General features: G+C 40.6%; 3 protein-coding genes and 4 non-coding genes across 12 annotated transcripts; 6 read left to right on the top strand and 1 right to left on the bottom strand.

The window, feature by feature from the left end:
* Window positions 1-3239: 3239 nt before the first annotated feature.
* On the top strand, window positions 3240-10738 carry lctlb (lactase-like b). Of its 5 annotated transcripts, XR_269397.4 has the most exons (19): window positions 3240-3417; window positions 3845-3966; window positions 4053-4133; window positions 4653-5634; window positions 6331-6517; window positions 6635-6795; window positions 6888-6975; window positions 7066-7175; window positions 7261-7389; window positions 7492-7587; window positions 7684-7738; window positions 7848-8009; window positions 8092-8369; window positions 8459-8585; window positions 8695-8894; window positions 9015-9078; window positions 9377-9450; window positions 9932-9976; window positions 10149-10178. XR_269397.4 is itself a non-coding variant. In XM_005470672.4 (18 exons), exons 5-18 carry the CDS (start codon window positions 6391-6393, stop codon window positions 10262-10264), a joined length of 1758 nt encoding a protein of 585 aa, XP_005470729.1. In that variant the 5' UTR covers window positions 3240-3417; window positions 3845-3966; window positions 4053-4133; window positions 4653-5634; window positions 6331-6390; the 3' UTR covers window positions 10265-10738. The 5 variants fall into 5 exon arrangements, 4 of the variants coding, with proteins under 4 accessions (XP_005470729.1, XP_005470731.1, XP_025764818.1 ...); XM_005470672.4 differs by lacking the exon at window positions 9377-9450 and having other exon boundaries at window positions 10149-10738; XM_005470674.4 differs by lacking the exon at window positions 9932-9976 and having other exon boundaries at window positions 10149-10254.
* zwilch (zwilch kinetochore protein) lies at window positions 10330-17437 on the bottom strand. Of its 2 annotated transcripts, none has more exons than XM_005470670.4 (18): window positions 17238-17437; window positions 17106-17148; window positions 16931-17020; window positions 14354-14496; window positions 14051-14241; window positions 13848-13927; window positions 13612-13767; window positions 13350-13421; window positions 13171-13264; window positions 13026-13078; window positions 12824-12929; window positions 12665-12744; window positions 12385-12541; window positions 12258-12286; window positions 12044-12180; window positions 11826-11921; window positions 10897-11012; window positions 10330-10810 (listed from the first exon to the last, which is right to left on the bottom strand). In XM_005470670.4, exons 1-18 carry the CDS (start codon window positions 17333-17335, stop codon window positions 10722-10724), a joined length of 1830 nt encoding a protein of 609 aa, XP_005470727.1. In that variant the 5' UTR covers window positions 17336-17437; the 3' UTR covers window positions 10330-10721. The 2 variants fall into 2 exon arrangements, with proteins under 2 accessions (XP_005470727.1, XP_005470728.1); XM_005470671.4 differs by having other exon boundaries at window positions 12824-12926; window positions 16931-17022; window positions 17105-17148.
* A 341-nt stretch (window positions 17438-17778) lies between these two features.
* On the top strand, window positions 17779-21299 carry rpl4 (ribosomal protein L4). Its single transcript, XM_003440447.4, has 10 exons — window positions 17779-17904; window positions 18554-18725; window positions 18814-18920; window positions 19164-19302; window positions 19591-19715; window positions 19852-19981; window positions 20320-20476; window positions 20693-20776; window positions 20963-21083; window positions 21173-21299. The coding sequence occupies exons 1-10, from the start codon at window positions 17902-17904 to the stop codon at window positions 21242-21244; spliced, it is 1110 nt and encodes a 369-aa protein (XP_003440495.1). The 5' UTR covers window positions 17779-17901; the 3' UTR covers window positions 21245-21299.
* On the top strand, window positions 19006-19104 carry LOC112847610 (small nucleolar RNA SNORD16). Its single transcript, XR_003221247.1, has one exon. It is a non-coding gene; the product is annotated as a small nucleolar RNA SNORD16 (small nucleolar RNA).
* Window positions 19409-19507, top strand: LOC112847611 (small nucleolar RNA SNORD16). The gene has a single exon (XR_003221248.1). It is a non-coding gene; the product is annotated as a small nucleolar RNA SNORD16 (small nucleolar RNA).
* LOC112847608 (small nucleolar RNA SNORD18) lies at window positions 20544-20614 on the top strand. Its single transcript, XR_003221245.1, has one exon. It is a non-coding gene; the product is annotated as a small nucleolar RNA SNORD18 (small nucleolar RNA).
* On the top strand, window positions 20820-20886 carry LOC112847609 (small nucleolar RNA SNORD18). The gene has a single exon (XR_003221246.1). It is a non-coding gene; the product is annotated as a small nucleolar RNA SNORD18 (small nucleolar RNA).
* Window positions 21300-21303: the final 4 nt, after the last annotated feature.

Below are 21303 nucleotides of genomic sequence, written 5' to 3' on the forward strand. Positions count from 1 at the left end.
ACAAAACAAAATTCTGAAATGGCCCACATGATAGAGGACCAGTAAGGAGTGTTCATTTCAGGGAACTGGCATATACCTTCTCTATTTCACTCCCCCAGTTGAAAATTGAGTCATAATTTCCTGGTGGCACTGTTCAAAGGTCACCTCCCCTCCTCTTTCTTTCTAAGTTTCCCGCCCCTTTTCCTCCTCTCCCTTTTCGAGGGCCCCTCTTCCAAAATGCCCAGCGCTGCATTCCACAGACAGTAGGAGCACCTTCAAATGCTGCATAGGCATAGCAGACCACCACTGGCAGCGGCATGCATGGAGTCTGAGCCCCAGCCTCAGCTGCCACCAAGGCCTCAGCACTAGGACCCAAGCCCTGCCAAGAAGCGCTTTGACTGGGGAGAAATTGCAATGTAGCTGCAATACGGTCTGTGTGATGACAAGGAGAAAACAACTGTCTCTCTCAAGGAGCAGAGTGATAACTGTCCAGCATTAGCCACCTCAGAGCTGATGAAACCTGCTCCAAGTAAAGTTCTCATGCCACAGCAGGGCGTCTTGTGCGTGTGCTGGGAGGCTGGCAGCTGCAATATTGGGGCACACACCTCAGAGCACCTATTCATATGACCCCCAAATCCCCGAGGTCACAACTGCACTGACATGGAGCTCCAATTTCGGCCTCCCAAAGCTTCCCATGTGCTTGACTCATAAAACAATAATGTTCTTATACATGGCCACATACAAACACAGAACATGTACAGTACTGTCAATTAATCCGTTAGCTGGCCAACACAAGATTAATGAAACAGAACCTTTTAACTTATTTCAGTGCAAAGACCTGAGAGCTTTCATGTCTTTGAAGATTCTGGTTATATAGTGTTTTTAATACATTTCTTTAAAAAAAAAAAGAAAAACAGATGAGATATTAGTGTGTTTTATTTTACTTTTGGAAATTTTGAATGCAATGAAGCTGATGCCATCACTGCATTTTAGTTGCAATGGTAAAGTAATTCCACAGATCTTGTTTATGTTTTTAGAAAAGCACAGTGCAGATCTGTACTCGTCAGTCACTTTGTTAGACACGCCTGTTCAACTGCTTGTTAATATAAATATCTATTCAGCCAATGGCTGCAACTTTAGGCTTGTAGACATGGTCAAAACAAGTTGCTTAACTACAAATCAAGCATCAGAATGGGGAAGAAAGGTGATTGACTTTGAACTTGGTTGTTGGTGCCAGGCAGGCTGGTCTGAGGATTTTATAAACTGCTGATCTACTGGGATTTTCCTACACAACCATGTCTACAGTTTGTAGACAATGGATAGAAAAAGAGAAAATAATCGATGCCAGAGATCAGAGGAGAATGGCCAGACTGCTTGTAGCTAATAGGAAGGCAAGACTAACTCATCCAAGTTATGGAAAAGAGCATCTCCATATGAACAACATGTTGAACCATAATCAGAATTTGACGCAAAGAACATAAAAGCATGTGCAAGAAAGTGTGGGGATTATTTGTTGTTGCTGACCACATCTATCGCTTTATGACCAACATCACAGGAAGTTCACTATATTCAAATGGTCTCCAAACTCACTATCTCAGTCCAACTGAGCAAATCATGGATGTGCATACGATAACGCTGCAGCATTTTGGTGCATATTAACATGAAAACAACAAGTTGTAACAAGGTACTGAAATGTTTCCAGCACCTTGTTACATCTAAGCCACAAAGATTTAAGCTGGTTCTTCAGGCAAAAGGAAGTCCATTCTAGTACTTGCAAGGTGTACCTAATAAAGTGGCAATTGGGTATATATTGCTAGAGAGAAGCTCCCAGAGCCAAATGACCCTCTTGCCATAGGAGTCGAGGGTTCAGGTGTTTCCTTTAATGTGTCACTCTGTGTATATTATAGATATGTTGTGTGACTACACCGTGAGTTCACCCATCCTTTCTTACCATGGCGATCTTATCCAGCAACAACCCCGATTCTTGATCTCCACGTTGCTAAGACGAAAAAACTGTTGAACTAATGGCAAAAACTAGGAAAGTTTTAACATGGGAAGGATAATTAGGAAATTCTTAATTTTCCTGTTTTCACGTGTGTGAACAGAGAGGTACCGTATGTCTTCTGCTTTTGGCTGAGCTCCACGTTGGTGCCTGTGCTGTGATTATCAACACACACATCTGGTTGGACTTAGAAAGAAATCCTATAAAGACCCTAATGGGCTCTTCAAACATTTCCGAAGACTGATTAAGAGCCGTTTCAGATCTTGTTCACATCAGTGAGCTCCATCTGCAATTTAATGTGTTTTCACTGAAATCGTCATCAACTTTTCTTGCTCCCTTTCAGTGTACTAGAGTTTGTTTTGTTTGTGTTTTTGTTTATTTGTTTGTTTGTTTGCTGATAATGTGCTGCATCGCTGAATATTTTCTTATACGGCAGTTTTAGATAAACATACAGGAGTGCTCCGTCTCTGTCAACCTGAGCATACATGGTCATCCTATGTACTCTGTGGCATGGCAGGGATTTTAGGTGCCCAGCTTCTGGTTTCATGCCAAATTTCTTACAGCATGTTAGCAAACTCTTTGTTATTAAAACGTCACTCACCTTACTTAAGGTGACATTACAGACAAATTTACAGCAAGCAGCAATAGGCCTCACTTCTTCCCCTTGAAGGCTTGTTTGTCTCCCACTAGCATGACCTTTGTGTTTTATAAGGGGAACTAACACCGTGGGCTACATTTGTTACATATTAGGCTTCCTGGCGCTGTAAAGTTGACACCGACCACTTCAACTGGTGTACCAAAGAATTTCATTGATACTGTTTAATTAACGATGTCAGCTGATAACCAGGTGCTGTAACCACTGCTGCGGTTTGTTAACAGGAGTTTATACAGTCGCTGTTACAAAAACAGCTAGGTTTTCTTACCGTCTTAAACCTTCATTTGCTTCCAAGCAGATTGGTCACTGGGGTTTCTGAAAGAAAAAAGGACAAGGCTGCAGTTACTGCCACTTTACCGCAAGATGTCGCCATGTGCAACACTTCCCTAATGCTGCCTTTTAATGCCTATTGTGAAATTGTATTACTGGCTTTTAAGGGGAAGAAATACAAATAGACTATCAAAAATAACAACATCGAACTGAATCTAGTTAATTAACAAAAACAAGAAAAGCATGAAATTACAGATGGGTATTGCTGCATCTAGTAAAGCCGTGACAGTCTTATTTGACAACTGTATTGTCCGACAGGACGTGAAGGCACATTAAACCCGGACATGACAGCACAGGAACCAAAGTTTGGCTAGTAGCGGTAGCCGTAGCTGTAGCACAACATCTCTGCTGCTGTTCCTATCCTAGATAAGAAGCTTCAGGAGACACTTTATCCTGTGTTTCAATTATTGTGGCGTTGGTATGGAGTTGTAGGCTGAATTTATAAACGGAGGTAATTGTCTTAAAAAAAATTTTGTTACTCATGTGGGGACATAAACTGTTTATTATGTGGGGTACACGCTTTGCCTCCTAAGTGCTCTTTGTAGCGGCTAGCTAGGAATAACAAAATCATGTTCCAAAATTTCCAGAAACAGTGTGTTGTTGCGGACATTAAACACCGATCTGTTAATAACTGGCTGCGGTTAATGCATTGTTGTAGTTTACTATAAGATTGGTATTTTGACCAGCTAATACTGCCTGCTGAGTTGTTAAGTATATTGAATATTGAGGTATTAAATGTTAAAAGATGAGACAGAAAAGGCCAAACATGTTGGAGAACCGCAGTAGAATTAGTACAGTAAACTCAAGGTACCGGAGAGCGAATAATCGACTAAAAACGCTTTGTAAAGCATCCTTGTGCTGTCTGGTTTCTCTCTTAGTATTGAGGAATGGTCTGACTGCAGCAGCAAAGATGCTTAGCCGTCTGCAGGAGTTAAAGAAGGAAGAGGAGACTCTTCTCAAAATCAAAGTCATGCTACAGGACCAACTGAACAGGTTAAAGGTCAGTGCAGGCTGCAAAATACAAGCATGTTGGAGTTTGTGTATATACCTGTAGTTTATGTCCTGTGTGCTTCTTCTGTATTTCAGTTTGAAGAGGGGGCCCTGAAGTCTATTATTAATGCTCAAACAGAAGAAGGAACCTCTCAACGCTTATCGCCCGAACCTGAGGTAGATCTCTGCACCAGGAAAGGACACAACACTGGAGACTATTACAATCGGTCATTTGCATTCATATACAAGACCAAGTAACTGTGTTTCTCTAGCAGTAATTTGCTTAAGGGGAGCACAGTCATTTAGTCGCAGTGCATCTAACTTTTTTTATCAGTAGTTTATATTTAGAGAGGTACTATAAGTGTCTTGGGATATTTGTCCTTTTTTTTTTTTAATTCAGTAATTCAGAGGCTGCAGAGTGGGATTCCCTGAAACATAAACTTGTTGCTTCTGCACGTGATTATGATTGATTTCATGGTTAAAGTGAGCAATTGATGATATTTTCTCAAGAGATTGCACCATCAGCCAGACAGACTCACACTGACCCAATCTCTTCTTTTCTTCTTTTTTTCCCCACCTCCAGACTTTCGCACAAAAGTGTTGTTGTCTGTGTCTGGTTATGACGACTGGTTGTAAAGTTTTCACCTTTCAACATCAGTTCTTTTCTTTTCTTTTTTTTGTTGTTGAATGTTTCAGGTTGAGGTTAATCTGGATGATGAAAGTGAGATCAATCGAACCAAACTCCTCTTGAATGCTGCGGCAGATTACGATATGGAAGAAGAAGAAGAGGAGGAGGATGAGGAGGAGGAGGAGGAAGATGAGGAGGGGGATGAGGATGACAACGAACTCGGATTTTTGCCTGAGGAGGATGAGGAGGAAGAAGATTACTGAGATCCATCAGTGTTAGTATTTACACCACTGAAGAAGAACATGAACAGACGCCTGTTATTTGTTCACCTGTTTTGTATTATCACTGAAGATGTTTTATTTATTTGGGTGGAGTAAGTAGCAGTGTAACAATGTCCGGTGCTAGCAATATCTCCTCCTTTGCTGGATTTAAGGCACGTCACCAGGATTTCACACCATGTTAGTCATATGTCAAACTTTGTGGGAAATCTGCTGCTGAAATGCATTGAGGCAGTGTTATGAGAAACTCTTGGCTTTCTAAACATATTGTGTATTTTCGGAGAATGAGAGCATCAACTCACTTTGAGAATTAGAAGGTCTGATGTTGAGATGTGTCTGTTGATGAAAATGTATGGCTGGGCCATATAAGGAGATAGTATGTCTGTATTATGTAAGCACAAAATAAATGTTTTGCATACATTTTCACCGGCCTGTTTTTTACAGTGTACACTTCAAGATAATATCTGTGTTCACTTCGTGTCCTAACCTGACCCGGGCAAATGGGTAGTGCAGTGCAAACACTTTCCATGAGAAAACCATTCAGCATTTTCTAAACAGTTAAAACAATACAGCGAGCCTCACAATAAGGCCAGCTTTCATCCTGACAGCAGGGACAGCTCTGGAGAAGGGTGGTGCTACAACAGGGAATGTATAATAGAGATTGCACAAATAACAGCTGTCTACAGGGTCTGCTAGTCCAGGAGAGAGCTGCCATCCACCCCAAAGTCACTGCGCAGACCTGCTGCAAATGCCTTGTTCGTAAGGTTAACAGGTAACAAATGGGGAAAAAAGTACTGCAAGGATACTATTTTTTTTAAAGAAAGGGGGGAGGGGGGGCAGCAGAGATGTGAACATAGGCAGAAGTGTGTAGAATTAGTATGCAGGCACATTACATTTTTAGGCTGTATTTATGCTTTGCCATATTTCTGTTTTCAATTTTTCATGCTTACAGTGCAGTATCTTCTGTTTTGCTATGATGCACTTGAACACCTGGAAATTATTTGCAAAGATAATTGGGTTTACTTTTGAGTTAAATTTGCAAACAAAAGAAATAGCAATTGTGAGGTCCTCTTACATTTGCCTGTTTGTGTGGAAAAGTTCATCCATTGTCGTGTGATTGTGCACTGTAAATATATCAACCTCTCCAACATTAGCTTTGCTTACAGAGGTGAAACCGTAGTTTGTATGGGATCTGTCTGCCTCAGCAAGATGAGCTCACACACCATTGAGTCTGAAAAGCTCCATTTGGCTTTGCATTATGGACGTGGGACCCCCCACAGTCCATCACATTGGATGCTTCCAGACAACTTGGTGATAGTTTACTGTTATTATACCAATTTTACACAGGTTTTATTAGAAAGGTTTGCAAGCATGTGTGAATTTTGGCTTGAATATGACATGTTTACTCCAGACCACGCTTCTTTTTGTCATTAAGCATGGGTGCTGAATGCTTCTCATCTGTATTTAGGTGGTAGTGAGCGACTGAAGCAGAGTGAGACACGAACTGTGCTGCAGGCTCAGGAGTACCATGCTGCCCCGCTGTGCAGTCGGTGTGTGCCATGTGCTTATGTTGGTGCTGTGTGTGTCTGCGGCTGAGGACTTCGACTGGACAAAGAACCACCACGGCTCCTTCTATTATGGCACTTTTCCAGCTGGTACACACAGTTTGTTTTGTTCAGTGGGGTTACAGTTTATTCATTTTGTATTTAGTGCCATTAGTCCTCCTAAATTCTGGTCATGTTACCTAGATCTGCTAACGTTTTGTTTTTCAGGATTTTCGTGGGGTGCCGGAGGTTCAGCCTATCAAACAGAAGGAGCCTGGGACAAAGATGGAAAAGGACTGAGCATCTGGGACGTGTTCAGTCATAAGAAAGGCAAGATCCAACAAAATGACACTGGGGATTTCTCCTGTGAGGGCTACTACAAAGTCAAGGTAGGGCAATCAGGTGTGATGTATCTGAGGTGTAAGGAGAGGAGGGTTTGTAGTTAGGACACCAAGTAATCCAGTGTATGCCTTTTGTGCAGGATGATGTTTCTCTGATGAAGGAGCTGAGGCTTAACCACTATCGTTTCTCCATCTCATGGCCTCGACTGCTTCCCACTGGCATAAAATGTGGGTAACTGATGTTAAGCCTTTTGATAAAATAAACTGGCACAGTGTGGTTTTATTTAAAAGTAATCCATGCTAAAACACTCTTTCCAGCTGACCATGTAAATGAAAAGGGAATACAGTACTATGATCACCTGATCAACCACCTGCTGGAGAACAAAATCACTCCGATTGTTACTTTGTATCACTGGGATCTTCCACAGGTTTGTAAGCAAAATACAGAGAACCCTCAACTTTGTTCTTAATAACTTTTTAAACAATATGTTTCTTTTTTTTTTGTTTTTATAGGTCTTGCAAGAGAAATATGGTGGATGGCAAAATATAAGCATGGTCAATTATTTCAATGAATTTGCTAACCTGTGCTTTGAGAGATTTGGCGACCGAGTGAAGTACTGGATCACTTTCAACAATCCATGGGTACATTTACAAGAAATATTTATACAAAAAATACATGCACAAATTTAACTCACGTCAGCATTAAAACTATTGTATTTATGCACGTTTATGCACATGTACCAGTCTGTAGCTGTTGAAGGTTATGAGACGGGGGAACACGCTCCTGGACTGAGGCTGAGGGGAACGGGAGCATACAGAGCTGCACATCATATCATTAAGGTATAAGAAGTTACTTTTATTCAATTAAAGTGTAAAAAGTACACAGTGATTAATAAAGACTTTAAAGTGAAATGTGAAAAAATACTTTTTTCATAGGCACATGCTAAAGTTTGGCACACGTATGACACACAGTGGAGGGGGAAGCAAAAAGGTAAACAAAATGAAAGTTGGGAAATTGAGCGTGCAGTGACTTCATTCAGCGTATACCACTAAAAAGATTACATTTTCTAAGTGCTGAGAGCTCCTGTTTAAATCCGTAGGTCTGGTTGGCATCGCTCTGTCGGGGGAATGGGGAGAACCGGTGGATATCAGCAACCAGAAAGACATTGAAGCAGCTGAGAGATATGTCCAGTTCCACCTGGGATGGTTTGCCACACCGATCTTTCATGGCGACTACCCTCAAGTGATGAAAGACTTCATAGGTATGTTAAACTGTAAATGCTCCTAAATTAGTGTTATTTATATAACAGGAATTAAATAATTGCTACTTGTGGCTATGTGCAGGGAGAAAGAGTGTCCAGCAGGGCCTCGGGACGTCTCGACTGCCCACATTTTCCCCTCAAGAGAAGAGCTACATAAAGGGGACCTGTGACTTCCTTGGCATTGGTCATTTCACCACCCGCTACATCACCCAAAAAAACAACCCATCGGGCCGTAGCAGCAGCAACTACTTTAGTGACCGTGACCTGGCTGAGCTGGTTGACCCAAGATGGCCTGACCCTGGTTCAGAGTGGCTCTATGCCGTGCCCTGGGGTTTTAGACGTCTGCTCAATTTTGTCAAGGTTACTCATTGATATTTGTGCTGCACCTAAAATAATCTACAAACTCTTTATTTAAAAAAGTAACTCATATTGATTTCATCCTCATTTAGACTCAGTATGGGAACCCAATGATTTATGTGACTGAGAATGGAGTCTCGGAGAAGATGTTATGCACAGAGCTTTGTGATGAATGGAGGATACAGTACTATAAAGACTACATCAATGAGATGCTTAAAGGTGAATGAGCTCACATGTATTCAACAAAAAATGCAAAAATGTGCCTACTGTATTAAATTCTAATTACTTCTTTGTAGTTATCAAGCTCTTTGATTTCTTTGTCACCCAGCTATCAAAGACGGAGTCAATGTGAAGGGCTACACTGCATGGTCGCTGCTGGACAAATTTGAGTGGGATGAAGGTTTCTCTGAGAGATTTGGCTTGTACTATGTGGACTTCAGGAACAAAAATAAGCCTCGCTATCCCAAAGCTTCTGTTCAGTTTTACAAACGCATTATCAGCTCCAATGGATTTCCCAATCAAAGAGAGGTGAGCAGAAAGGACTACAAAGCCCTGCCACTCCGAGGGGTTTTTAATTACATGGTTTATTCTGTACTGTGCCACAAAATGCAACAAGTCTCTGATTATATCTGACTGTCTTGTGAACAGGTTGAAAACTGGAGGCGAAAGGCGGTTGAAACGTGCTCTTCCAGCAATCAGCTTCTAGCTGCAGGTCAGTTCGTCTGTAACATCATTGATCATGTTCCTCACTATATAGGGTTGAACAACTAGCAGGGGTAAACAAATAAAGATTCTTGCCAAAATATGGAAAAACAGCAAACAAACAAAAAAATGTCCTAAAAAATTTGAACACTGTAACAACAATGAAAATAATAAATCTCTTTCCTTTCTTCAGCCATCTCATAACATGCACAGACAAATAGTTTTAAGAAGAATAGTGGAAATTAAAAAATTGATTAGTAGAATCTGTTACAGACTATCTGAGATATCTTCTTTGTTTGCCCCTCCAGCTAGAAGAAAATCCCAGGAACATGCAGAAATGCCAAAGGTTTGGCCAGTGCATGATGAAGTTTAGAACTTGAGGGTACATGCTTCCTTTTTCTAACAATGTGATTTCTTTTTTCTCTTTTGTCGCTTTGCAATTGTGTGTTTACAATTCTGACTAACAAGCTCCTGCGGTTTAACAACTGCCATTAAACAAGTCTCTTCGTTTATCTGCAAGAATTCAATTAGCTCTTTTAACATAAACTCGCAACCAGGCGTAAAGCAAAGCGGTGCACTTCAGCCCACGGGGTATTTCACAAAGCAGAGATTAAAAATGTAACTGGGTGATGTAATACCAGTAATAAAGTCAGTGATATATCTGAGCTGAAATAAAAATTTCAAACATAAGCCTCAGCTGTTTGCTGATGGCTTGTAATATTAAGTCATTTCCAAAATACTGCTTTTTAATAGTCATCTGGCAAAAACACTGCTTTCTGAAATATTCCCTTGTAGCTTCATGCAGTTCTCAAAGGGTTAAAGTGCCATTAATCAACTCTGAGTACTTTCTCTTCTTTTATTAGAGGAACAGCGGAGTACTGCTGCCAATATTCTAAGACTTATACATGGTAAGGAATCCCTATGCTCTCTATGAATTAGACCAAAATTGTGATTCCGGGACAAGTATTAACCCTTTGAGTGCTGTGCTTGAGCTTTCGCTTCACTGGCAGTGTTTGGACGATATAACGATGCCCATAAGTTTTTAATGAGTGCGTGTGTGTGTATGCATGTGCTTTGCAGACCCTTTGACCAGCCACATGGAGATGGTGACCGAGATCGTTGTTCCCACTGTGTGCACACTCTCCATTTTGCTCAGTGCCATCTTCCTCATGTTCCTGCTGCGGAGGCGTAACTAGGAAGGCTTTCGTGTTTATACATCACAAACATCGGCACACACACACATATGCACACACTTAAAATGTAAGTGCATCACTTCTTTATTGGATCACGTGTGAATATAAATACATCATTTGAACTGAACTGAAAGAACTGGTGATTTTTATCGATTTGATGTGTGTAAAGCGTTTTGCTCTAAAATGACTGGTTTAGCGTAGAAGGAAAAAGGAGTCAGAGTTTCTAATTAAACTACTGCTGTGGGATACTGGTAATGCAAACAGACCAGCTGATCTACTGCACTTTGTCTTTTCATTTGGATACAGCTAAGTTGTTTGGCAGAATATTTTATGTCTTTCCTTGAGCAGCAAAATGTGAAAATAAAGATGTGACTGGAAAAAACATATACACACAAAAAACATATACACACACAAAGGACTGAAATTTGCTATTGAGGGGTTAGTAGCATGTTTTATAAATTCATGCAAAGTTGACAAGGCTACAGTATGCCATAGTGGAGAAGAAAGCAGGATCCTCACTGTCCCCATTCACGGTGTCATTTGGATAGTCTAAAAACAAAAGAATAGTTAAAGAAGAATATGTTATCGGTACTTTTCTGGGGTAGTCACTTATATATTCAGTAAATAAAAATCACCTGTTTCAAAGATGACATGATCAACCAGTGGTCTGTCACTGAGATGTAAGGAGGTCCTGACCTCTCGAGGACCATGGCCACTGGACACCTCAACCCCCCACAGTATTGGGTGCTCCCTGTGGAGCACAAAGATGAGCACAGAAAAACTCAATTCTGTGTAAAAAAAGAAAAAAAACCCCCTAACATCTACCAATATATCCTTTGACTTTCAATAAATGTTTTATGTGGTTTCTCGCAAGCTGTTGAGATCTCTGTGTTTTCAACACTCCACATAATAGACTGCCAGAATTCTGCGGGCATCACATTCAGGTCGACTTTTATGTGCCGTTCAGTCGAGATTGGACTGTGGTGAGGTTTACAGGCCTGACATTTTTGCTTGTTAAGTGTTTTTTCCCCGCCTTCGTCAGGTCCTTCCTGCATGTAAAGGTTTGCAATACTACACTGACTTTTGAACTAACATGCCAACCGTGTCTCATTCAATTTTAAGTGTCTTGGAAATCTTCAGTTGAACCGTTGTCTTTTGGCACAAAGGAATAATTGGCTCTCTTGGCGTTTGTGACAGCTCCTTTAAATCTGTCATGTTTGCACCTCAGCTTGAGGTGAGAGATTTAGATCGATAATATAACCGAAGCATGTTTAGTGTCATCACTAAGTTGCCAAAAGATTGATTGCACTTTGCAGTCTGCTAGCATTATATACTATTAGATGATTAAAAACCCCAACAACAAAGAGGGATTAAAGAACTCATGAAGTCTACAATAAATATCCCAGAATACCAAATAATTGTTGCGCATTTTCATTATCAATATGATTATGTCCACTATAAAAATGTCATATTCACAAATAATAAAGTCAAATATCCCAGTTTCACTTTCAGTTTTTCTTTGGACAGAATAAAGCAGGCAGTAAAAAAGGCTTGCATTCCTTACTTTTGGTAGAAATGACTGATCAGGGCAGGTTTGATTTGGAGTTTGAACTCGTGCTCTTCATCATAAGGTGACGTTCTGTAGTGCTGCAAACACAATCTATGTGACAGGAAAGGGGAAAAACAGGAGAGGGAATTGTTTATTTAAATGCCAGTTTAAAAGACGAAATACTTCTGCACAGTCACACATCACTGGGGCGGAAAAAAAGTCAAAAGACTTACTGCGTGAGAAGAAAGAGACGATCGTAGGGCAAACCAAGGAATGTGCTGCAGGTCACAATTATTTCCAGCAGATGGTGCAGTTTCCTGAGTCGGATCACTTGTTCCTGGAGATCAACCTCTGTGCTGAGGTAAAAACACTGTGGAGGAAATGACTCAGAGTCAGTACTATGCTGACAGACACTTGAAAAGAACTGAGAAACAGTGTAAAGCTTACCAAGTGGTTTAAAGTCGTCAGTTCTTCACCTAAGAAACAAACACAAATGCAAATGGCCCATCATCCAGAGAGCATAACACAAACACAGAGTCAAAGAAAGAGCTCCAGAGGAATAATTAAAGGTTACCAATCAGGTAGTTAATATAGTCTTTTCTCATCTTATCCAGACCCATCTCCAGCAGCATGTTGACAGGCGTGACGCCTGTAAGAGACACATGTTCGATCTGCTGGTGGTACGACTGCAGAATGAGCTTGCTGAGGGAACTGCTGCTGTCTCTGTGAATCTGGATGATGTGAAACAAAACAAACAAAAATAAATTAATCAATGAATTAATAAAATAACAACTGCAACATCCAAACTCATCTAACTCCAAGTTTTCAAAAGCGGAAACGTTTTATGTTTTTACCCAGGGTTTGATGTCACCGTATCTTAGAGCGTCAATGACCAACTTCAGGCAGTCTCCAATGTCCTGATATGAAGTCACACCTGCAATACAAAGTTGTTTCTGTCTGTTTGTAAAACGCTAAAATTCATCCCAGGTTCCTGAATGGAGGGCCTGACTCACTTTTTCTCATCCGAACCCAAAGCTGCTCTACAAAATCCAAATCTCCTCTTTCCAAGAACGAGTTGAAAATGGGAGTTTCTGTCTCAGACTTCAGCTTCGAGGTCTTCTGAAAAAGATGGAGAGGAAAAAAAACCCAAGACTCTAGCAGCAGCAGCAGATATATTGTGAAATTAATGTTTTAGTGAAAATGGCTCCATCCTACCTCGGGCGTTCTTGCAGCCTGATCCTGCAGTGTTTTTGCAGTGTTCTGTAGCTCTGAAAGAAGAATTAAAAAGGAAAAAATAATCATAAGTAGCAGGTAGCATTACATCAGATTTACAATATATTGATTCAGCAGTGCTTCATGCCTTCTAGGTAAGCCTTGGTCAGATTTACAGCCGATGTGCTTTCCAGCGGTTCCATCCATTCAGTCTCACCAGTTCTCAAACCATCAGCGAGAGTCTGAAATAACAGGATTCAGATATATTTAGTTATTTATGTGGATGCTGGTAGTTGCTGTCATTTTAGATTACAGTGGGAGACAAACCTGTAGAAACTCCAGCTCCCTGTACATCTCAAACATTGGACTTCTCATGTCTCCACTGGCAATTTTGATATTCTGCATAAAAAAGATAAACACATTAAAAATCAGTCTGTGTAGAACTGTTCAGCTTCATCTGCTGGTACTACTTCCAGATACATGTTTTCCTTTTCTATTCATAATAGCATATTAATTAAATAGAAATATAAAAAGCAAGCTTTTTAAGGGAAAGAAGGGATTATTATAAGAGGTCATTATTGCTGCTCACTAATGTTGCTGTAGAGGACAGGGGTGGGGTCTCAAGAATACTCTCCACATGGCTCCATTTGAAATCCACAGTCACGCTGCTCTGAGACTCAATGGTGGTGTTTTCAACAACAGTGGAACCAAACAGGCTGAACCTGGCACTGCCTTTAATCCCCACCTACAAGTATTGATCAGTGTAAGAGCACAGACATTCGTTCATACAGACAGACTTGCAAAAGAGGATGAAAACTGAAATACCGAGGATGGATGATGCCGTTTCTTATGCTCTTGCTTCAGTTCTTCTAAGGTTGTGAGGGATCGTTTGTCTGCAGTTGAACCTAAAAACATTAACATCAGGAAAATAAAAATAAGTGATACAAATACATAAAAATCATCAGTAAATGTACTGATAATGTTTAAAAATGGGTTACTCAAAGAGGAGTGATGTTTCTAAGCAATACCTTTGGAAGTGATGGAGTACAGTTTGACACCAGTAACTTTAGTGCCCACGCAGACTGTTTCAGCCCCAAACCAGGTCGTTCCAGCAGGATCAGACATGTCGCATCGCACCCACAGAGGGTATAAAGGAAGGTTCGTGTCCTCAGCTGACATGCTGGCATTTTGAGATAATGTATACCAAGAGAGAAACTGTCTGTACAAAGAAGAAGAAAAAAACTTTGTCAGATGTGGTTGATTAAATATGCACATCTTACCAGCACGTATTTCTTTTGCAATTAAATTTTAAACGTCTTAGCACTAATCACCTTGCTTTCATGACTGAAAGTGGCTGCGGTCCTATTTCAGTTTGAAGTACGTGGGCACTGTCGTTAGCATCATCAGCATCGCCATCAGAGAGGTTTGAAGCCTCGGTCATTTGCTCGTCGCCTGGTTCGCTTATTTTTGAAGCCTTAGTGAAATCAGAGCACAATTCAATGGTGAGCGACAAGGAGGAGACTGGTTAGTCATCTAAGCGTACATCCAGTGTTAATATCACTACAATTGGGAATTTTGGAAACACTACTGACCCAGTTTGAGCTTGAAAACTCCAGAACTCAGTTTTTATTCTGGACAGAAAGACTTTTTGAGATCATGGAGTGAATGTGTTTCCAAAAATTTCTGCCCATCTAGACTAAAACACAGTCCTGAACCCTTAACAGTGAAGCAAACTCTACATGCCCAGTTATCTTTCCATTATCTAAGGGCAGCATTGACAGCATCTGACCAATTAGAAACATTGATGAGTCTACTGTCAACAGAGTGAGTAAATTTTACAAAGGAAAACAAAACAAGGAACGCCAGTAAAAAAAAGACGAAGGAAACTATGTACGTTAAGAGACTTCTCAGTATCATTGCTCTATCATTAAGACAAGGGAGAATCTGGTGGACACATTCATTCATTTTCTACTGCTTATCCGGGATTTGGTCACCGGGGCAGAAGTCTCACTAGAGAAGCCAAGAGTTCCCTTACACTGGCCACCTCTTCCAAGTCATCCAGGGGTGACACCGAGTTGTTCCCAAGCCATCTGAGAGATATAATCTCTAGGTCTGTCCTGGGTCTGTCCTGGCGGCTGTTTCTCAATAGGACATGCCTAAAATACTTCAGCTAGGAGCCATCGAGAAGGTATCCTAGTCAGATGCCTGAACCACCTCAAAAGGCTCATTTCGATGTGGAGGAGCAGCCGCTCTACTTTGAGCCCCTCTCGATTGACTGAGCTCTTCACTCCATCTTTAAGGAAGAGGCCAGCCATCCTTAAAGGAAATTCATTTCTGCCATTTGTATAAGAAACCTCATTCTTTTGGTCTCTAAATGTGGTGGATTACAATTGTTATTTCATGAAATGAATTTTTCGATGGGTGTAAGAGATTCTTTTTAGCTGCAGCCCACGTTGTGTTTAACAGTCTGAGAGTAGGAATATATAAAAAAACAGAATTCAAATGTAACAAATACAAAGAGGTGCCCAGTTGTGGAATCATATATTAATCCTTACTGAACAATAATTTTCTTTTTAAACTGGTTGCAGCAAACAAGGGAACAAAATAAATAAAATCAAGAAGTAAGGTTTTGCCAATGAATATATATTTCTGTCTGATGCTCATCAGGAAAAGACAAATACTTTAGACACTATTAAAATTTTTTAAATAACTTCTACTATCCACACACAAAAGTCCAAGGGAACTTGCAGGAAGCCTGACACTTTTTCCCAGAGAACTGATTAGGACGGGGCAGCTGTGGCTCAGGAGGTACCGTAGGTTGTCAACTATTTAGAAGGTCGGTAGTTTCCGGTTTCTCCAACTATTGAACCTCGAGCTGCCCTCATTCATCTCTTTAACTCTGTAACATGTAACTTCTGTCAGTGCTGTACTACTGGAAAACGGAATTTCCTGGAGGAACCCACCCGAGGGATTAATAAAGTTTCATCTAATCTAATCTAAGAATGTTAGACAAGGCACTTTAGTATAGAAAAAGCACTTTTATGAATGTGTGCGTGATTGGGTGAATGAAACTTGTAGTACAAAGTGCGATGAACACTCAGTTAGAGCTGAAAAGTGTATATAAGGATCAGTCCATTTACCACTGGTACATGGTGATCTTTAATCTCAATCGTAATCTGCTCAGGAGAAAGTTACAGGATGTAGATAGGGACAGATCTTTTAGCAGAATAATCCTGTAAAGTCTGGCGAGACAAAACCAGTCTACCCTTTGTTATTTAGAAAGGGGAGATATGGTGTTAATGTAAGAAAATTGAAAGTAATAAGTTTAGACTGCAAGTGAAGACAGTATTGTTCAACAGGAGGCAAGGTGTGGAGCGAGGGGCATCTTGAGATATGTGAGGTGAAGGTGTGGGGTGTTTATGTTTCCCCTGGAGAGTAATAAAGAAAGTTCCACAAAAGAGTCCAATTAGTCTCACGCCTGTTTTCTGATAGAAATCACCATGAGGTCTGCATTATACGTTGCCATGGTAATGCACCCCGTGAAGACATGAACCACCTTCCTCATACCCTGAAGTTATATGAATAAGCGCAAATCCTTCTTTGTAGTACAGGCCTTTGGAGATTTCAAATTAAAAGCAGGTCAACAGCTTTAACAAAAGGCCTAAAAGGCGTTGAGATGTATTAGTAGTTTGGATGCTAGAGATAAACAAAGTAAAATGTTTTACAACAAAAGTCAGAGCCAGTCAACAATTATTCCTGTATGTTTTGTCGCTATAAACACAACTAGGTAAAAAATATTCCTAAAAGAGTAAAGTAAAAAAAAAGTAGAATCTTACAAAGTAAAATTTTATTATTGAGTCTACATATTTTCGATATGGTAAATGAATCCAAGGACTGACATTACTCACAGCTTTTTCACAGACGAAGACTGTCTGGTTCCCACAATACATATTCACCGCAGGGATTCTGTCTCCGTTCATCTTCACTATTTGGACCTCCTGAAGCCCAAAAGATATCAACATTACTGTAACAGTGACAGATGGATTGACTCACGACAGCTTACTTAAGGATGCATGAATTTACCTCATATATATACGGATCACTGCTTTCCGCATCCTGAAGAGATCTGGAATCAACACGACAGATTTAACTTTGTTTCACCCATCACTCTGAGGGTTAACTTTTTGTTAGAATCGCTATGCATCCAAAACTCACCGAAGAATCGTGAAAAACTCTTTAGCCCTGGATATAACCTTCGAGCACATCGCCAAATTATGGTCTGCGTATCCTGTTATAGAAGGAAGGATGTACATAAAACATACGAAAGTGGCTAAACGAGTTTAAAGTTAACAAATCTGTTGTTGATATTTTGACAGTCGCGCGCTCGAAAAGCAGAGGGTGACGACATGGGGTCATAGGTGAACACACACTTCCCTCATAATGAAATAAATAAAATAATGAGGTAGAAAAAAGATTGAAAATGTACCAGAAATACGAATATACAAGGAATTTTTAATAAAATAAAAAAATATTTGATTAAAAAAAAACGAGGAAAGAAATGGTTCAATCTTTCCTGCGCCAACATGGAGTAAAGAAATAGTCCCATGTGGAAGAACGGTTTTAAAATTGCTTGGCTAAACATGCTAAGCACTGACAAATTAAACATGCTATATTATTTATGCTATGTATTCTCTTTACTTTTTCTGTGCTTGTTTTATGAAGTTAAACAAAGAACTTGTCACGATGATGTTGATACCGGAAGTGGTGGTTTGAAGCGGAGGCATAAACCATGTAGGGTGAATCGCTAACTTCCTTTTTTACTGTGGCCGCCATACCGTAAGGAGCGTGGTTCCCGGCGAGCCGAAAATAACTACCGAAAATGGTGAGAATTTCAATGTTTTTCAGGGCTAACGTGATATAATAGACGAGTCTTCATATTGTTGTTCGTGTTGAACAAGCAAGCGCGTGTTTTGTGAATTTGGAAATCATAGGTTCCGATGTAATATAGCAGCAAATTGAAACGCTCCCGGCTAGCAAAGCTAACACGAGGAGCCATTTTGAGTGAACGGCTACAAGTTACACGTGTGGCTGTCCTTTCAGGGGTAGATCACTGAAGGCTCATCTTGTGTATTTTGATGGCATCTAAAGTTAGATGGTTATTTCTGTCATTTGAATTGATCAATGCGCTATATACAGCCGTTATCATTTACAATTAATGTTACGTTTAAACAAGCTGGCCAAGTCGTCTTAGCAGAAACGAGCTAAACTGAGGGTAACCGAGGCAGATTTCATGTTGGCTAAATGAAACCTTACTTTGATTGTGTCGGTTAAAGCAGGGATATTTTATTGAAACTGCAATTACGTCAAGATTAATCTGCCTTTTAAATCGGAATTTTAAAGTTAGTAGTTTTTCTCCTGTCACATGCCAGGATGTCTTATAGACACATGCTACACAGGTTTACAGACTCTTGAATTGCCTACACAACTTTCCCTGACAGAATACATCTAACGATTGTTTCTTTCTTTCTCAGGCCTGTGCCCGACCCCTCATCTCGGTGTATTCCGAGAAAGGAGAATCCTCAGGCAAAAATGTTGTCATGCCTGCAGTGTTCAAGGCCCCTATTCGCCCTGATGTGGTGAATTTTGTGCACACCAACATGCGCAAGAACAACCGCCAGCCTTATGCAGTCAGCGAACTGGCAGGTGAGTGCATAAATGTACTTGGCATATAGTAAACCTTTCATTAAGGTGTTGTGTACACAATATAGATTATGTGTTATGTGTGTTTTAGGCCACCAGACCAGTGCAGAGTCCTGGGGTACAGGAAGAGCTGTGGCCCGTATCCCTCGTGTGAGAGGTGGTGGTACTCACCGTTCTGGCCAGGGTGCTTTTGGAAATGTATCCTCTTGATGCAAATTGTAAACTACAAGAGTTTTTCCCACTTTGTAATCTGTTTACTGAGGCAAACTTAATTCTGTGGACTTGCTGTGATGGTGTAATTTGCGTCTGACTCTGTGACCAGTGACAGAATGCCTGCTGTCATATGCTGGCACAGATGGCTGATGAACATTGAGTCTGAGCAGGTATAAAATAGTTATTTACTTAAGTTGTTTAAGTCAGTGGTCCTTGACTTTGGTCTAGATGTGTCGTGGTGGTCGTATGTTTGCCCCCACTAAAACCTGGCGCCGCTGGCACCGCAGGATCAACGTACCCCAGAAGCGCTATGCCATCTGCTCTGCCCTGGCTGCCTCTGCCATTCCTGCACTTGTGATGTCCAAGGGTAAGTGCCAAAAGATGTTTGAATGGGACATGAATTGGTAGAAACCAGCATGGAAATATATTTTGACCAAAAATGAACCCTTTTTGCTTCAGCCTAACATTTGACTTGCCATGATGGTGTAATTTGCGTCTGAGCCTGTGAACAGTGACGGTTGCCTGCCGTCTCTAAGCTGTCACAGAGTATTGATGTCCTTTAAATCTGAGCAAGTGTAGTTAATGCTGTAACTTTGATAGCCCTAGCAGTTTTCTCTGTCATTGTCTTTGACTGATTCTTAGTCTTCTCTTTTAGGACACCGCATTGAGGAAATCCCCGAGGTCCCACTGGTGGTTGAAGACAAAGTTGAGGGCTACAAGAAGACCAAGGAGGCCGTGCTGCTGCTGAAGAAGCTCAAAGCCTGGAATGACATTAAGAAGGTACAGTAACCTCAAACTGGGAACACTGAGTTTCATCAGTAGTTCTCCCGAAGTCAAATCATGTTTTTTTTTCTTTTTTGAATTGGCACTGGGAGCAATTAATTATTAATAATGGAGTTTTCTTTGCTCTTCTCAGGTCTATGCCTCTCAGCGTATGCGTGCCGGTAAGGGTAAGATGAGGAATCGCAGACGTATCCAGCGCAGAGGGCCGTGCATTATCTACAACCAAGATGCTGGCTTAACCAAAGCCTTCAGAAATATCCCAGGTAAATGTCCCGGTTAAAATTTAGAATTTATTACAGTGTTAGAAAATGGATATGATTCTTACATTTAATTAAGGTATAGTTAAAATAGGATTGGATGAAATAGAATAAAATGACCAAGATTCTTAAAGTAACACTTTGCTTTCAGTTAAATGGAGAAAACAATTAGGGTTTATGCATGCGTAACTTCAAGTCTGCCTGAGTACTGATGAGTTGTAATTGTAGTGTTTATAGCATAGTTAAGTCTTAAATAAGTCAATTGCCCTTTAAAACTCACTATAGCTTCAAGATAATGGGTTCATCAACATGCAGATGTTTAATTATTGTGCTGCATTTTGCAGGCATCACTCTGCTGAACGTGAACAAACTGAACCTCTTGAGGCTCGCTCCCGGTGGTCACGTTGGACGGTTCTGCATCTGGACCGAGAGCGCTTTCCGCAAGCTGGATGACCTGTACGGCACATGGCGCAAGGCTGCCTCCCTGAAGGTTGACTACAAGTGAGTATTTGAGTATTTTGAGAGCATGCACTCTAAAAGTTCAAGTACAGTATATCATGCTGGTGTACAACAGTGATGAGCTTCCACTTCATGGTCCGTGTTTTTGAACTATGTGATATTTAACGAAGTTCTGAGTTTGAACAACATAAAACTTATCATATGACATTTTTGCCTTCATGCACGAGGAACTTTAATTCTTGACTCTTCTTCCTTCAGCCTGCCAATGCACAAGATGACCAACACAGATCTGACCAGGATTCTGAAGAGTGAGGAGATCCAGAAAGCACTTCGTGCACCCAAGTAAGCATTTTTCAGTGTAGTTTTTCCCCGAGGTCTTATTTATCAGCTATGATGATTTTCCACTTCAGGTCCGTGTTTCTGAACCCTGATTATATGGAAGTCCTGAGTGATGCAGAAAGTTTATCACTAAAGTTGTAGTTAAGCAGAATCTCACATATTCAAGAGTGGATTGTATTGTCATTACAGCAAGAAGCTCAACCGCAGAATACTGAAGAAGAATCCTCTGAAGAATTTGAACATTATGCTCAAACTGAATCCTTACGCCAAGACAGCAAGACGTCATGCCATCCTCCAGCATGACCCTGCGGTAAGATTCTGATCAGTTAAAGATGAAGGTAAAACTTGTAGGTCTATTTGTTGATGGTAACTTTAAGCTCTTCTTTGTTCTCACCATAGATCAAGGCCAAGATGCTGAAACCCAAGAAGAGGCCTGGAAAGAAGGGTGTACCTGCCAAGCCCAAGGCATAAACCAATACATACAGACTGGAGTTCAGTGATGAATAAATCAGTTGTTTCAAATGCATGAG

This window comes from Oreochromis niloticus, linkage group LG7, assembly GCF_001858045.2.
Source record: "Oreochromis niloticus isolate F11D_XX linkage group LG7, O_niloticus_UMD_NMBU, whole genome shotgun sequence".
In the NCBI taxonomy this organism is placed as follows: domain Eukaryota; kingdom Metazoa; phylum Chordata; class Actinopteri; order Cichliformes; family Cichlidae; genus Oreochromis; species Oreochromis niloticus.